Source organism: Rutilus rutilus (genome assembly GCF_951802725.1).
Source record: "Rutilus rutilus genome assembly, chromosome: 14".
NCBI classification, from domain to species: Eukaryota; Metazoa; Chordata; class Actinopteri; order Cypriniformes; family Leuciscidae; genus Rutilus; species Rutilus rutilus.
In genome coordinates, this window is record NC_140219.1 from 20,246,947 (window position 1) to 20,264,265 (window position 17,319).

A 17,319-nucleotide genomic window follows, 5' to 3' on the forward strand; every position below is an offset into this window, starting at 1 on the left:
TTTACATTCAACCATTTAGAGAAAAAAGGAGTAATCACAGAATATTACCCGAACGATTGACAGAGATCACTATAAGTGTCCATTAATTAGCTGCATATCATATCGACATTTCACTGAGTGATAATTGTTGCTGCTTCAGGGTGAAGGCTGGTGCGCGATCTGCGCATGCTCAATTAAAAGAGGAAAAGCATCGGAAACAATGTAACTGAATCATCGGCTATTGAATCTGAACCAATATGGACCTAATACCTTTTTCATTTTATTTCATGCACTTTAAAACAGCCAAAGACAAGGACAACAATAATTTTATTTTTAGTTATCAGACTTTATTAAAACACATGTACAAATATTTAGATTGTATCATTCATTTGAATTAGAGTAAAAAAGGTCCCTGATCTCTGTTTTCTTTAAGATGAAATCTTATAAGCGTTTTGAAGATTGTCATTTGCCCCCTTTTTCTGACCATTCCTTGTAGCCCCCAGCATAATTCCGGGCACTGAAGAGAGAGAAGGAAATGTTAAAGTTTCAGCAAAACCCAATGGTTGCATGTTGCATTCACAAATCGCGATGGCAAGTTTCTTACTGCTTGAACCCCAGGCTTCTGGCTTTCTCTGTGGCAACAGCTCCACGTCTTCCCATCTGACAGTGGAAAACCAGTTCAGAGCAGTCCAGAGATGGCTTACTTACGCCAAACTTAGACTGGAATTCAGCTGCGTCCAGGGACATGTCACTTTCGACATTTTCCACTAAAATAAATTGGACCAAAAAGAAAAAGAAAAGAAAAGAAGCTCCTGTTTTTACACTTGGCCAATCCCCTTACTGTACAACATTGTGTAAATTGTACCGTAAAGATGTGCTTCATGTAGTAACCTTTAAAAAAATAACTAAGTAGCCTACATTCAAATTCAAATATTGCACTTTATATAAATTATGATTGTGGATCTTCCCTATCACCTGGAATGTGGATGGAGCCTGGAATACGCCCTCTGTCTACCTCATCTTTTGTGCGCACATCCACCACAAATCCAGAGCCCTTCTCCAAGAGAGATTTGAGATCGCTGTAGGAGATATCTATAGCAGAGAGGAATGTGGAAATAAGGTCAATGAAAATGCAGTTAATGTCTACATACCTGTCATGTAGTAAACACTGTTGATTGACCCAAGTAATAGACATCAGACAATGAAAACAAAATGTACATGCATTTTATACTTATAGACCTACATTGTTAATTAGATTTTTTTTTGTTGAGATTGATCCATTAATTGATGTTTTCAAATAGGTTATTTTAATTTAAAAAAAAAAGTATTTGTTCTAGAACTGAATATGCATACCCGGCCGCACCCAAGGTGTTTTTATATCACCTGTCCTGCGTGGTTAACCAAAGGTTAAGTGACAATGAAAGTGATTTGATTATGATGATATAGCTCACATAACAGCCTTTACACTTTTACTTTAGAAAATTAATTAATTAATTAAATACATTTTGTATTATAAAAACCCTTTTTTATTTTTTCGTTTGTTTCTTTTGTAACTTGTTTGGTTACCTTATGATTATTTACTGGTTTAAATTGTTTCGATGGCTGGATGTTCCAGAATATTGTTCATGTTTTTATATACAATGCAAAATCCAGAACTTTCTGCAAGTCATCATTACGTCACAAGATGAGATAGCAAACAATAACGAAAATAAAGAATAGGACAACAGGCAAGCATTAGGAAAGGTAACATAATACATTTGATTTGAGAGAACGTGCACCACAGAATATTAGCAAATATATTAACGTTCAGAATTTTGAGATAATGGAAGTGTTTATTAAGGTGCGCATAGGCACTGTCACCCTGACTACAACAGAGAACGAAAACAGATGCTCATGTTGTTTACTGTAGGAAGAAAGGAGTGAAAGAAGAAAACACAGTTTTGCACAGGTCTGCAGTTTCACACATCGCTTTCTTTAATTCTCTGAAAGTATGTTGCTTACATTTAGATGAAAACAAACTTACCGCTGCTTGCCATGTTGAAAAGATTACGACAATTCACCAGGTGACAACGCTACACCTTTCCTTCCTTGTCATTCAAGTTTTTAAAAGGCATCTCCTATTGGCTAAGCATAAGCATATGCGTGGTCGTGTAAAAGCTCACCTCCTCCTGTAGCTTCAGCTAACTTCATAATAAAAGACCCGTAGCTTCAAAATAAAAGACTGCTTAGATTGCGGCACATGCAACACTTTCCATTCGATAATCCAAGTTTCCTACAGGCTGCAAACATACATATGATCACTATCACTAATCTTGTGTCATGATTTCAATCGTAGTAAAACTGCATACAAATCAGATTTCAATGTCAAGAAATATACTGTTAGTTTGTGTGTTAGTGTGTGTAAGGGCTTAGGTCACTTTTTCTCATTCCTCTAAATTCATACATTTCACTTTCATTATTAAAGTTTTGTAAGGCGCACGAATAATAATAGCAGTCATAATAATAATAATAATAATAACAAATCATTATTACATTATGATTATTATTACTAATAGAAAGTGTGTTGATGATTATGAATAGTAGGCCTACTTATAATCTCGAGTGTTTGATTGTGTGAAGGCAGCACTTCATTTTACCACCTTTTTTGCACCTTTTACGAGTTTTCGGGTTATTGTTACTGTTGCAAACCATAAAAATGTCAGATGGAATCTCTTTCAAACAGTGTATCAGACGCTAAGTAATACTTTACATATAGCAGATTACAGCTATAAAGAATACCGTGCTATTACAATAGCACATGTTCATTACCATATTGCATATCCAATAAGCCATTCTATTACCACAGTAAAAACTGTTATTTTAGCAGAAACTATGGTTATCATGGTTACTTTTTGTAAGGGAAAGAAATAGTCCACCCCATGAGCTGTGGAGAAATGACATGTTATACATATGTGAAGACATAATTCACAAATACATGAGACTAGCCAGACTCGCATGAATTAAACTATTTATTGGTAAGGTCTCAGAAGAGTCTCACTTGAGTAAGAATCATCCCTCAATACTGATTTGGTACATCATGACATCCATAATGAGTCTCTTCACAGTGGAACAAATCCATTTCTATGGTTTGGGTTCTAGTACAGCAACTTTTCTGCATAAAAACAAAACTAAAACAGAACATCAAACGGGGCATCGATATTATTCATCTGTGATATCTGAGTGTCACGAAATTCTAGTGTTTTAATACCAGCTGTTGATTTGCACATAACAAGCCACCTTCTGTTAGAAATATAAAAGTTGATATTATGAACAATATTCTACTGTGCTGCATAAAGGTAAATCTATACACTGTACATACAGATATATTTTGAAAAACAAGTTTCACAGTTTTTAAACTTTATTTAAAGTATAAACCATTTTAAAACACTTGACATAAATAATTTCTGTGCATGACTAGAATTTGCTTTGAAGCAACAAAAAAAGAAAATTTTATACAAAAATGAAAAATTATTACATATCATACAAAGGAAAATAAACTCAACCATTAATGTTCATCTTTGTAGCTAAAAGCGGTGACTCCTTTATGATTGTCATATAGTACTATGAATGATAAAAATGAAAACAAACTAAGTAAAAATAAATAGTTTCTGACACTAGTAACCTTTCAATCTGGAGACTGTGAGTGTTTTTTTTTTCTTTTTCTGATATCTCTATACAGAAGTGCCTTGGTGAAGGTCTCGTTACTCTAATGCGACTGGGACGTACAAAACTATCGCATCTAAAGCACACTCAGAACTTCACTGTTATCTGATACAATGCAAGTACTTCTCTATCAGTGATAAAACAAACTATGTCTGACTTGGATTTTCTCATCACTTTTACTCCACTGGAATTCTCTTGAAGAAACAGTCTGTAGACGATGGAATATGCTGCTGTGGCAATTGAAGAATATGAGGCCTGAGACTGACATTTGTCTTGATGGATGTTACTCCTCAGTTTTGACCTCTCCAGGGGCGCATGAGACTCGCAGCACCTCTCCGATCCGGATCCCACCATCACAAGGGTACCATCTGGCACCAACATCCTCTCAGTAACCCAAAAAATATGGGTAAAAATATCTATTCTTTTTTAAAAAGGGGATTTTTCATATTTCAGCAACAGTAGCTCTGTTTTGTTTTTCAGTTTATCAGTGCTTTTTGACGTCCATTGTTGAAAAACAAAGACGAGGTCTTTCAAATTGTTCTTTTTTGCCAGAGGCAGTATTAACAAAGTTTTTTGAGTGTTCCTCTTTTAGAAGTCCCTGCAGCGTTCAGTAAGTTCCCCCATTAGTTCAATTATTCTCCATGGGTTCAGGAGATAACGGAAAGAAAGTGAGGGGAAAAGAGAAAGACGAAGCAAGAGAGAGAAAAAGATAGAGAGAAAAAGAACTGAAAACTGTAAAGGTATAAGCGGCGAGAGAAAGCGAAATATAAAGAAACAGAAAAAAAAACAAAAAACGATTTGGACTGTTACCTCTTCCCCATCTCGTTCTGTCTCAGGAACTGAATGTTGAAACTGCTGTCTGCTAGTTCAGGGTACTGTTCCACTGGTAAAATGTAGTACCCGTCGTACCCCTGCACTTTCCCTGTTGAAAGGAGCTGCTGTCTCTCTCCTTCAGTCCACAAGCGGCTTCCCTCTTTATTATCCCGCGCCCGCTGCTGCTCTCGTAACCAGGCGCCCGATAGCGCCCGCTGCCGCGCCAACTCCAACAGCCGGGCTCTCTCCTCATCCAGCACGTCTGACGCCAAGCCGTAACGTACGCTCAGAGACAGAGATGGAACCCGGAACTCGACGGTGACCCCACGCCGCGATCGGCCGCTTACCGTCACGTTGATCCCGCTTTCCAGTGCCTTGCGTCCATTGGTGAGTCCCAAAGCTAGAAGGTCACTGTCAGCTGAGCCTATCTTCACAAAGAAATGACAATCAAGGCCGTCCTGAGTGTAGTGCGTCCCATCTAAGTAGACAGCGCTATTTAGCACTAGAACCACCTTCCTGCTGTCATCGCTGGCCATGCTCGAGACCCCTGTGACCACGCGGCCTTCCTTCACCGCCAACATCACTCCTCTTCCAATGATGGGGGTACTCGTGCCAAACCAGTGGCCCAGTTTCTCGTGTTTGGTCTTGCGTTCCTTGTCAAGAAGCCGTCCCTCCAGAGCCATGAAAGCTTGGCTGTGCCGCTCGGCTTCCTGCTGAACTCCGGTTATCAGCTGCAAGAAGACAATTTAAGGCCTTGGTAAATGCAAGCAAGATCGCATAGTACAATATTCACCGACCTGCTACTCTTGGAAATACAAAAGTAATTCCTCTGAAGATTTACTATGGTATTAAGGTAGTGACTCACCTGCCCGTTTTCACTTTCTTGACTGGCGAGGAGCTCATATGGCGGATCCACAAAGTAAAGTGTGTGTCTGGGAAAGCCTGGGATGATGTTGCTGAGCTGAAAGCCAAACATCACCAACCAACTCTTCACATCTGCAATGAAATATATATAGAAAAGGAGCGTTTAAGCTGTGATTTTGCAATAAAAATGGTAATTCATTTTACTAGGGCTGTCAATCAAGTAAAATCCTGAAACAAATTAATTGCATTATTTGCCTTTACATATATATTAATAATAAAAAAAAAAGAATACTTCTATTCACACATTAAACTGATCAAAGTTACAGCAAAGACTTTTATAATGTTACAAAATATTTCTATTAGAAATAAATACTATTCACTATTCTTCAAAGAATGCTGAGAAAACTATCACTGTTTGCACAAAGATATTAAGCAGCACAACTGTTTTTAACATTTAATAAGAAATTTAGATAACACTATTTCGAGGTGTCCGTGTTACATTGTAATTATACATTTAAGTACAGTGTAATGTTAATAAACTACATGTACTTACTATAGGGTTAGGATTAGGATAAGGTTAGTTGAATGAATGTATGCATAATTTATAGTTATTAATACAGTAACTACATGTAACGTGTAACAAGGACACAGTAAAATAAAGTGTTCCTGGGTTTGGTTTAGGGCTAGTTGTATGTAATTATGCATAATTTATAGTTATTACTACAGTAACTATATGTAACGTGTAACAAGGACACTGTATAAAATAAAGTGTTACCGAAATTTTGTTTAGAAATAATCATAGGAAATGTTTCTTGAGCACCAAATCAGCATCTTAGAATGATTTCATCTTAGAATGAGTATTGATGCTGAGAATTTTACATTTAAAGTTATAATAAATGTAATTAATAGTAATAAAGTAATAAAACTGTTTTTGATTAAATAATGGCAGCCTTTGTAAGCATAAGAGACTTCTTAAAAAATGGTAGTGTATGTGATGTGCATTACGATTACGTCTCTGAATAAATTTTTTTTATTATTTCCATATCATTGAACATTAGAAGAAAAACCTGTATTTATTTTATTACATTATAAAAAATAAAAAAAGACTTAAAGAACTAAATTAACATATAAAACTGACAGCCCTAAAAAAACCAATAAGCTGGCAAAGCTGCAAAGGCACCCAATCATAAAATCATAAAGTCACCTGTGACATAATTCTTCACATCCAGCATGTCACTGAGCGGGTTGTTGTTCTTGAACATGTACAGGTTGAAGGGTGCCAGATCTTTGCCGATTTTCTGCCACATGGTGTAATCAGGCGATGTCCATCTGGCCGCTAAAACATCATAGTCTCTCTGCGTGAAATGCGCTAACTTGGTTAGTGAGTCATAAAGCCCTCCGTGGAAGCCGACGACGAGCTGGAACTCAGGGTTGGAGTCGTGGTACACCTCCCCATAAGCAGTGTACTGCACCTGTTTGATCATTTGCCCGTTGCTGCTGAACACCGCCAGTGGCGTACCGGTGTTGTCAGAGGCGATGTAGTATTCCTCCCCACTACTCACCTCCATGGCAAACAGATGGCCCTGCAGGTCATAGTACAAAGAGCTGATATCCGAGCTGGAGTGGTTGAACACATGCGTGACCCGAGTCGGGTTGTTCAGGTCAGCATAAAAGAACTGGAGGTGCTGACCCAGGCTGTTCTTAGTAGACACCCTGCGTCCGAGCCCATCGTAACGGTACTGCACGCTCCATCCTCCAGCTGCACGGCTGTAGGCGCGCACCAGCTGGCCTTTAGAGTTGTAGTCGAACACATCGCCGCCCCTTTGGCTGAGGTAACCATCCTCGTCCAGACGGTACTGCACGTCACCGAGCCGTGTGATGCGGTCTCGAAGGTCATAGCGGAGCGGCATGAGTCGGGCACTGTTCCCCGGGTTGAGCAGATGCAGGTTGCCGTTTAAGTCGTAGCTGTAGCGCCAAGTGGACCAATCGTTCACTTTGACGCCGCTGAGTTGTCCGTCACCGTCGTACTCATAGCGGTACTGCGTGGTGTTGGCGTACGGGCCGATCTTTAGCTCTCGTTTGATTACTCTGCCCATGTTGTCGTACTGCACCGTCATCCAGTACATGAGAGAGCGAAAGATCTCATACTGAACCTCTTTGATTCGCCCGTGAGCATCGAAATGCTTGCTGAGGGTCATCACAGCAGTGGTGATTATCTGATTGATGTCGTAATAGATGACTCCGAACTTTCCAAAGTGCTCCACTTTACCGGAGATCTCGTCATAGCGGTACAGATCCACAGGAAGTGGCGTCTCGCTGATCACCGGCTTCATGCTGGCGATTCGGAAACTATTGTCATGGTAGGTGTAGTCAAAGCGTGCGTTCACCATACCTTCCTCTGAAAAGCGATAGATCTGTTTGTCGATAAGGGGACCCATTTTACGATAGCGAATCGTGCAAGAAAAGCCACCGCTCTGCAAGTTGACCATTTTTAGCACCCCTGCGGTCTCATCGTAGCCAAAGGTGATGGCTGTGCTGTCATACAAGATCTCTGAGAGCTTGGCCAGCTTGCCGTATTTGTAGAGGACACGGCGGCCAGTACCCAGGAAGTATGTGGCCTGGGGACGTCCATCCTCACTGAAGTCGTAGATGATGGACGCGTTGCTCTCTGGTGGGTTGTAGGTGTTGCGTATGTAGCCGATGGAGACGTGAGTGAACATGGTGTGACGGGCGACACTGGGCATGGTGACAGCCGTGATGCGGTTAGACGTGTCAAACTCAAAGATGTATTGTCTCTGGCTCTGCAGGAGAAGCACCATGGACTGAAGAGAGAAATGTTTTCAAAACATCATTATCACATTCATATTAATTAGCAACAACATCTTTAACAAGCTGTCATAATTCGAAATGAAATCAGGCATCATAGTGCTCCGAATTTTGGATAATTCAATTAAAAAACAATTACTGAATGAATTTTGGATAATATGGTGTGTTTTTAAAACAAAACATAACAAAACAAAAAGATACACAATTTTAGTTTAGTTAGTTTAATTACATCAATGCATGAATATCACTAAATTGTGTTAAATACATGCTTCAAGATATTTCAATATTTTACTGGAAAGCAAGTACAAAATAGTGTTGAAAATGTATTTATTTCAATGACTAAATAAAAGCCATTAAAATATGAAAACAATATTCGGTCACACTTTAGATTAGGGTCCAATTCTCACTATTAACTAACTATTAACTATGACTTTTGCCTCAATAAACTCCTAATTACTGCTTATTCATAGTTAGAAAGGTAGTTGTTAAGTTTAGGTATTGGGTAGGATTCAGAGATGTAGAATATGGTCATGCAGAATAAAGAATTAATATATGCTTTATAAGTACTAATAAACAGCCAATATCCTAGTAATTTGCATGCTAATAAGCATCTAGTTAATAGTGAGAATTGGACCCTAAACTAAAGTGTTACCCAATATTCCTACCTCACTTTAATCAATAATCTCACCTTGTCCAGGTAACTGTAGCTCCACACCTTTCCATCTACAAAAGAGCGTGAGAGTATTCGTCCCTGCGGGTCAAACTCTGTTCTCTCACTCATACTGCCTCGGTGCAGACCCACCAGCTGGCCTGTACTGGAGTACGACACATTCACCACTGCAAGGCTGCTGCTGGGTTGCCATATTGCTGGTCTGCCCTGGGCATCATACGTGATTCTCAGAGTAAACTTCCTGTGGTCGTCATAGATCTTCTCCGTCCGTGTGTTCCTGTCGAAGTCTATTGACAGTAGATTGCGCCCATGTGCCTGCAAATTGCACAAATATTTGGCATGAAAACCACTCCATTTGGTGAGATGATTTGGTTACTGATTAGTTGATCTATCAGATCAAGCAGGAATCTTGCACAACTCTGCTTGCAATGTGTACAGAAATGCGAAAATAATGTACATAATTACAGTAATTAAAATCTTAGAGCAAGTGCCCACCCGCAGTTTCCTGCCAAACACAGTAACCTTGCCCTTGGCCAGCTCTTTGCGCAGTCTCCACTCGATGGAGTTCAGGCCGTTGTCAGTGGGGAGGCTGATGTTCCTGCGGCCGATGGTGGGACTCACTGATCCTGCCAGGATATGGGGCTCAGTGTGGTAGCTGATTCCCATCCCATTGGCGTACATTACTCTTAGTGTGCCATTGTTACACAGTTGGTAGCTGTTCCGTACTTGATCTGCAGGGGGCAATAGAGTGACATATAAAATTACCATAAAATTAAGAGCAAAAAATGTTTCATAACAAATTATCAACATGACAAGAGGACAAAACGACGACAACAAAAAAGGCTTGATTTATTTTAAACTCATGAAAGGGCTGTGGGGCATTTATCAGCTCAAGAACAGTCTGGCTGTCTATCTTAGGATCATAAAAGATAACAAGAGAAGTGCTTTGTTCATAACAAATGATGTGGATCCCTGAATCCCTTTGTTTCAGAGTGCCACAAACATTTATTATGCTTCAAAACACACACTATAAATAAATTACAATCCATGAAACTAATTTATGAGCAGAAGGTACGTTCATAATTGTAGATAATATCGCTTATAATTTATAAGGAAGCTTTTAAAAGGCATTTAGTCAATTTATTATTCGCCTCATGAGCGTGTCAAGGTTAGATTCAAAAGCATCCTCTGAGGGACGTTCTCCTTGGACTAAATCCTCTGTATTTCCTTCAAAAGGTTCCTACCCCATCCTGTGTTATGTCTGATTGTTTTGAAGTTTTACTTTTTTTGTTTAGTCTGCCATGGGAAGGAAGTAAAACATTTTTGCTTTCTCCCTTTGTCTTTTGTTCTTTCATCTCAACAGATGAAATAAGCTTTGGGAAAGCGGGGTTTGTGGTTGAGGACAGATGAAGATGGTGAATATTTACTTGGGATAAGGTAATGAATTTGTCTCAAATGATATGCATCACAGCAAAACACAACTGTAGTGCTAGGCTTGGGAGAGAAAACAAATGATGTTTTCTGCACTAAATCATACAGTACTTTCGCTTCTAGCCTCCCACATGAATGTCGGGTCTTGCCGTGTAAGTTTGTAGGCACTGATATATAAAACAATTAAGTTAAAGAGTGAAACGAAATTTAAACCAACTAAACTGAGCACATAATCATTTTCAAAATGATTTATGAAAACCCACATATATATATATATATAAAAAATACCTTGCACAACAGTATAGGAGGCTTCTACTGACGAAAGATTAGTGATAACAGTGACGTCATCATCCCTGTTGGAGCTCTCAATGTCAATGTTGATGGATTTTTCGATCTCTCTATGCAGACTTGTAACCATTCCCGTGGGGTACGTCACATTGGTTAGCCTCCCTTCACTGTCATACCTGCAAATATACTAAATGTTAGGGAAAGCCATTTTTAAAGTTCATATTAAAGTAAAGCACTGGGGACTTATTATAATTATGTCCAAAATCATCTAAAAAATAAAAATAAATAAATTGCGTCCGTGCTTAAAACAAGTCTAATAAGGTTTGCTGGACCTAGAAGGTCAGGCAGTTCTGATTTTAGAAGCCAGTTAGCTCAACTGAAAACAAGCCATCTAAGAAAAAGAGAAAGACATCATGCACTTCTGAGTTCTTTAATACTAATGTAAAGTAATTAACAAACTTTTGTTTACTTTTAATGTAGATGTTCTTAACAGAGCCTATAATAGTAGAGGGAAAGGACTGAAAGGCCTAGTAATGTGTAGACAATGACTGACTCCATATGGGTTCAGTGTTATCCCTGTATCTCTCTCTCTCTCTCTCTCTCTCTCTGTGTGTGTAACATTACATTAGGGAGTAGATCTGGATCCTGCCACAGATCTGTCACAGTCTGGCTGATGTCTATGCCAGTGCAGTGGAGTGTGGGGAATTGTGCATTATCAAGAGCTGGGTTGCTCTGTCCTCTTCCTGGAGATTTACTTTCCAGCAGAGTGTTCCAACTCTAATCAAACACACCTGAAAAAGTTAATCAAGATCTTCAGGTTCCCTTGGAAATTAAAGGCAGGTGTGTTGCCAGGTTGGAACAGAACATCGGCAGGAAAGAAATTTATCTAGTGTTCCTTTCAAAGTTAAATAAATGATAGTCCTACAGGACAGTCCTTTAGCTTTTAACCATACTGTGTCTAATTATTATCAATGTTGAAAACAGTTTTCAATATTTTGATAGGAATTTTTAAATTTTGTGGGAACTGTTTTACATTTTTCAGGATTGTTTGATGAACAGAAAGTTCAAAAGGACAGCATTTATTTGAAATATAATTTTGTGACTATAAATGTTATAGTTAAAACTTAATGCATCCTTGCTAAACAAAAGTATTAATTTCTTTCCAAAAAATACTTCCCCAAACTTTTGAATGGTATACTGCAAAAAGACACAAAAGTGCAATTCAAGCATTTGTAAGCAAGTGTATGCTTAATCACCAGAGAGGATCATTTGCAGTGTTTTAAACACCTGTCTCTGCAAACATCTGTAGATGTTCTATCAAGTTTTATCCTTAAGTAATGTTAGTTTTGACTCATTTTATTGATTTTTCAGCATTTTATTTGCTTAAGAGTGAATGTTCATCATTAACTTTGTATCTACATAACTTAGTTACCTCTGATAACAGATCACTCTAAATTGTAATGCAGGCTCATGCATTTTCTTTAAAGCTGCTTTGAGACGATGTGTATTGTGAAAAGCGCTATACAAATAAATGTGAATCGAATTGAATTGTATCTCCCTAGGTGCCGCCATGTTCATGTGACATCTTACACCCTCATCTTGTCAAAGCTTTCTATTTTCCATTCAAACTGTGGATTTGAATATAAATGTAGTTCTTTTTCAAGTGCTTTTCTGAGAATAATGTTGGGCATTTTGACTCTCCAAGCTGAATGGAACATAGAGAAAATACTACATATAACTTCTGCTGAGTGTAGATGAAGAATTTAATGTACACACAACATGTCATAGACCACAAACACTTACTCGTAAAAGGTTGTCCAGCCCGTCTCGTCTGCCTTAGTGGCCAATAGGCCAGTGTTTCCATTGTATCCCAGCAGAACGATCTCCTGGTTGAGAGCAGAGATAGAGCGCAAGCTTCCTGCAGGATCCAGTCCCAGCGTAACCACCTGATTATCAGGCTGTAGGATGAGCCTGAGCAGACCCGCTCCACCCTGCCCAGCCCCATCCCTACGCACTTTCACTGTATTATTGCAGTTATCCACCACTGTGGCCAGTTCTCCATCAGGGCCATAGCTGAAGTTGTAGAGGGGCAGGCCTGTCACAAGACTGATGGTCTGTAGGTGGAGACCCTCTTCGTTAAACACATACAACTCCTGTTCCTGAGGGGACGCGACCTCATATAGCCCCAGCGCTGAAGGTCCTGGTCGGTTAGTGCGCACAGCGCGGATCCGAATGTTATTGAGATCTGCAATGTAGAGTGTGCCATCCGGTGAGACAGCCAGAGACATCGGGGAGTTGAGGCTGGCATCTGTAGCATAACCGTCGTCTCCTGCAAAGCAGTTACAGTTGACATCGTTCTTGCAGTCGCACTCCGACACAGCGCCAGCCAGCAGCGACATCTCTCCGTTGGTGCTGACTTGCCGCACGCGGTTGATCTTCTTCTCGTCTGTTTCGGCGATATACAGCACGCCTGAATGGGAGATGCCAATAGCCGTGGCACTCTCCAGGGCTGAGTGGATGGCAAGTTTGCTGAGGGAATAGTCGATGCCAGGCACCTGGCAGTGCATAGGCCGCCCCGCGATGATACTCACTTGGTGGTTTTCAGTGATGCGTAGGATAACATTGTTCTCTAGCACATAAAGAGAGTTATCCATGGGGTTTACTGCCAAGTCAGTGGGCCACTCCAAGCGCACCTGGATAAAAAATGAATTAAAGTTGAAATTAATCTTTCAGATTCACCAAGGACTTTTCTTGCATCATTTTCTGGGCTTCTGATAAAGGTTTTGCAAGCCTGCTAGACATGATTAATACTTGCATATCTGCATGTTTAGCTTTGAGGGTCTGTTTTGAAGATTTAAGTAGATTTTGTGATCAAATGAACCATCCAGGTTCCTGTCTCTGACTGCAAATAATTTATAACATGGGCTGTCGACATGCTGACCTGACTGACATCCATGCTGGAGTCGCAGCTCAGTGGGCGCACAGCAGTGAGGTCGTTTGCACCCAGCAGAGTAGAGATGATGCCGTTTTGATCGACTTTCCTAATCATGGTGGCATCCACAAAGTACATAAGCCCGTTCTTATCTACAGCAATACCTGAAAAGAGAAACAAACAGGTAAAGAATCAGCTAGGAAGTTCAGGGGTGACAAAGACACAGTAACCCTTTGCCTGTTAGACTTGTTTATTTTTGTCTTCTGTGGTTCTTAATGATCAGACCAAGTGAATCTTTGATCTGGTTTCAACCTGTTCTAAGTTTATCTTCAGGCTCTTCTCAATTTGTCTTTCCCTCCCAAGTCCCTGTCCTATATAAGCTAGCAAATAATACACGTCCATCAAGCGTCACTCCTGTGTCAACTCATCAATTCCCCTTATCAGACACAGAAGGCAGAGCAGACGAGAATATCTCGAAGTGCTGACAAGAAGATGTTCATAAAATGGACCTGTGTAGGTGTATGGTGCAGAGGGACTTTGAACAAAAAGACAGGGAGACAAATAGCATGAGGGGAGAGACTGAGTGCACTTGACTGAGTCTTTTCACTGTGAAGTCATCTGGGAATCAGTAATGAGGCCTGTGTAGTCTGTCACCTCTCTACTTTCTCTCTCTCACTCCAGCTGCTCAAATTCAACGTCACATACAGAAAATGTGACATCCTTGACAGTTTGGTGTCAGACTGGCTATTTTTTCCTTATACCAAACCTGGATTTCTCTTTGAAAACCTGCTCTAACTTATCATTGCACCTTTATCTTTCTTTTTTCATTGCTATATATTTGTTTCGGTTGAATATGTTGCGCTTTAAGTCCAGTTTATGTTGAACTTCACCCATTGCATTTATGCAGAAATTATATTCATACAAATTTACAATACGTTTTTTATGTTTTTAAATACATTCTTATTTTATTTATAATCATTGGTGCACATAATATTAAAATTCATAAACTAGTATAAACCCTTTCAAATTAATTTCAGTTTATATACAACAAGCTAATGAGAATCTCTAGAGGAAAATGTAATTGTTCAGATGTTGCTCTTTCATAGCTCAGGAGAATTAATCAAGTTCTCAGTTTACTTATCATCTCTGTCTCAGATGTTACTCCTCTTTAAGCAGAAAAACTAAACACAAATGAGACAACTGACCGAGTAATAAAGAAACCGTCCTGCAAAGCTACAGTACTGTGAAAATCTTTAGGCACTTGTGCAAAAATGTAATTTAATCAAATCAATATTTAGTGCGACCACCTTTTGCTGTTAAAACAGCTTTTGTCCAGGTACACTTGAACATAGTTTTTCAGGTAGCTTTGCAGGAAGGTTTCTTCAAGCGTCTTGGAGACGTTGCCACAGTTCTTCTGGATTTAGTCTGTCTCAGTTTTTTCAGTTTCTTCATGTAATCATGTGATCGATGATGATGATCAGATCTCCATGTGGATCATACCGGCTGTTGTCAGACTCCTTGTGCATACAAAAATCTCACTGGATTAACAAAATGAATGGCAAAAGGAATGTTTGGAAATATATATTAATATATTTGTATATATATATATATGTATTTTACAAAAAAATAGGGTCATGGCTTAATGACCATGGAAAAATTAGGGTTCCATGCCCAAACCAGTTGAGAACCACTGATCTAGGAGAAAATGAAATATTCAAGAAAACTTACTGTGATTTTTCTTTCTATTTGATCTACCTAAACACAAAGTCTGTATAATACAGAAATATGCTCACTCACAGCTCTGAACTGTAACATCTGAGAGTTAAAAGAGCCAGCACATTAAGTAAAATTATCTTTGAAAGACAGACAGAGAGAGAGAGAATACCAAGAGACTCCAATAATCGAAGCCAGAGACTCGCACTCCCCATAGCACATTCAGAAATTAATTAATAGCTTAAGGTTGAACGTTCTCTGTGATTGTGGAAGCAGCTGGAGGATAAAGCTCTTTTTATCCTTGTTAGGTGTCACTCCTACAAAGGAAACAGATGTAAAGACAGCCTGCAGAAACATTTCTTCACCTCAGACAAGTGTGAAGATGTTAGCGTGATTTCAACTGATGTGAAGGGGATAACCCATGCAATAAGCTTTAAAACTAAAACAACTGATTTAACTTTTGCTATGGCATTCTTCAATGTTTCCACCTCACCTTTGGGGCTCATGAGAGTGGCTTCTACAGCTTTTCCCCCGTCCCCGCATCTCTCATCGAAAGGGAGGCACTGCTCTCCTGTGCCCGCCACCACATCGGCATTGTCGGCCAAAAGTCTTCCCCCTGTGAGTGATCGCACCTTGTAGATTCGACGTGAATTTGTGTCAGAGATGAACAGAGCCCCGGAGATTGGGTCCACAGCCAGGAAGTACTTATGAGTCGGGTTGTTACTATGAAAAATTAGGTAATTACGGAGTCAGTCCTGCAATTATGTAATTAGCTATAATGTGTTGCTCTATCATTATATTGAGTGAATAATCCAACCAAACTTAAAGTTAGAGGCTCACCTATGTCGAAAATCCTTATTTCTGTAAATGAAGAAAAGAACAAGAATCACAATTATGGTGCTAATACGATGAGATGGCAAATATATATTGTATATTTAATTTAAGAGTATACCTATATAAGAATAATTTATTTTTATTTTTATAAAATCTGAGATAAAATAAAAGTCTCCTCTGGCCCTTTTTCAATACCTGAGCTCCAGTATGCGCGTGGTATTGAGGTTGGGATAAACTCTGCGTACGAAATTCAAGTCTCCGACATAAAGGCTGCCATCAATGCCTGCTGCCAGGGCTACAGGTGCCAGCAGCTTATTTCCATCAGCCAGGCCATTACAGCTCGGGCATGAGATGCTTCGCCGACGCCCATTACCCATGATGCTTGTGATGATGGGTGGCTGCTGGGACACAAAGATGTTCTCACCGCTGCCCTTATGAAGGATGCCTGGTGTCAGACAAATAAAGAAACAATAACTATTTAAATGGAAAAAAAGAAAGTGCCATTTTCAAAAGACCATTTTAGTAAAAGTGGTTTACCTGAGCCATTTATGAACATAACAACCACATTTTCAGGGGATTACATTAAATTATTGATCAAAAGAGGAGGCTATTCCACTAAAAACAGCCAAGGATTACATTGCATCAGATTTTCAGTGTGTCACAGAGGTAAGGCCCTCCCCTCACTCCAAATCTCAGACTCAGCTGGTCTGAGACTGGTCTGGAAAAAGTTATTTTACAGTTTAACCAGTGACAATCAAGACTCTAATTTGAAATGAGTATAGTTACTTATTACACAACAGAGTTCACGAAATGATCAAATCTTTGAAATATTTTTGAAAAAAGTCTCTTGTGTTCATCAAGGCTGCATTTATTTGATCAAAAATATAGTAAAAATAGTCATAATGTATTATTACAATTGAAATCAAGGCTGTGAGGGATAGAATAGAGTGTGTTAAATAGATTGCACTGTTGTTTAACAACACACTGATTTTCAGCTGACAAAAAAACAAAAAACAAAAAGATCTTTCCAAAAAACAAAATCTTTTAGTAGGCAAAAATTACATAAAACCTTTATACATTTGTCCTTCACAGACTCGTTTTCATCTGCGTTAAGTTCAATATGGTGTCAAACTTGACTAAGGTCTATTACTCGTCTTCAGTGTCACATGATCCTTTAGAAATCATTCTAATATGCTGATTTGGTGGTCAAGAAACAGCTATAATGCATTTAATATATATATATATAAATAAAAACAAAAATAAAAAA

General features: G+C 39.1%; 2 protein-coding genes across 2 annotated transcripts in view; both read right to left on the reverse strand.

Moving 5' to 3' along the window:
• Positions 1 to 311: 311 nt before the first annotated feature.
• Positions 312 to 2,149, reverse strand: tstd1 (thiosulfate sulfurtransferase like domain containing 1). Its single transcript, XM_084431269.1, has 4 exons — positions 2,003 to 2,149; positions 955 to 1,071; positions 584 to 746; positions 312 to 496 (listed from the first exon to the last, which is right to left on the reverse strand). The coding sequence occupies exons 1-4, from the start codon at positions 2,013 to 2,015 to the stop codon at positions 442 to 444; spliced, it is 348 nt and encodes a 115-aa protein (XP_084287395.1). The 5' UTR covers positions 2,016 to 2,149; the 3' UTR covers positions 312 to 441.
• Positions 2,150 to 2,976: 827 nt separating this feature from the next.
• Positions 2,977 to 17,319, reverse strand: part of tenm2a (teneurin transmembrane protein 2a) — a 305,507-nt gene continuing 291,164 nt past the window's right edge. The window contains exons 20-30 of the mRNA XM_084430309.1: positions 16,248 to 16,497; positions 16,059 to 16,079; positions 15,712 to 15,941; positions 13,515 to 13,669; positions 12,377 to 13,266; positions 10,574 to 10,749; positions 9,350 to 9,585; positions 8,873 to 9,169; positions 6,563 to 8,180; positions 5,360 to 5,490; positions 2,977 to 5,225 (exon numbers count right to left, since the gene is read on the reverse strand). Coding sequence (XP_084286435.1) covers positions 4,488 to 5,225; positions 5,360 to 5,490; positions 6,563 to 8,180; positions 8,873 to 9,169; positions 9,350 to 9,585; positions 10,574 to 10,749; positions 12,377 to 13,266; positions 13,515 to 13,669; positions 15,712 to 15,941; positions 16,059 to 16,079; positions 16,248 to 16,497 — 4,742 coding nt within the window. The 3' untranslated portion in view covers positions 2,977 to 4,487. The remainder of the gene's footprint in view (positions 5,226 to 5,359; positions 5,491 to 6,562; positions 8,181 to 8,872; positions 9,170 to 9,349; positions 9,586 to 10,573; positions 10,750 to 12,376; positions 13,267 to 13,514; positions 13,670 to 15,711; positions 15,942 to 16,058; positions 16,080 to 16,247; positions 16,498 to 17,319) is intronic.

What these genes read in the sequence shown, in the direction of transcription:
- tstd1 (XM_084431269.1), bottom strand. An exon ending in AGGCTCCATCCACATTCCAG is followed by an intron (nt 747 to 954) that starts GTGATAGGGAAG and finishes AATTTATTTTAG; the next exon opens with TGGAAAATGTCGAAAGTGAC. An exon ending in AGAAGCCTGGGGTTCAAGCA is followed by an intron (nt 497 to 583) that starts GTAAGAAACTTG and finishes CTCTCTCTTCAG; the next exon opens with TGCCCGGAATTATGCTGGGG.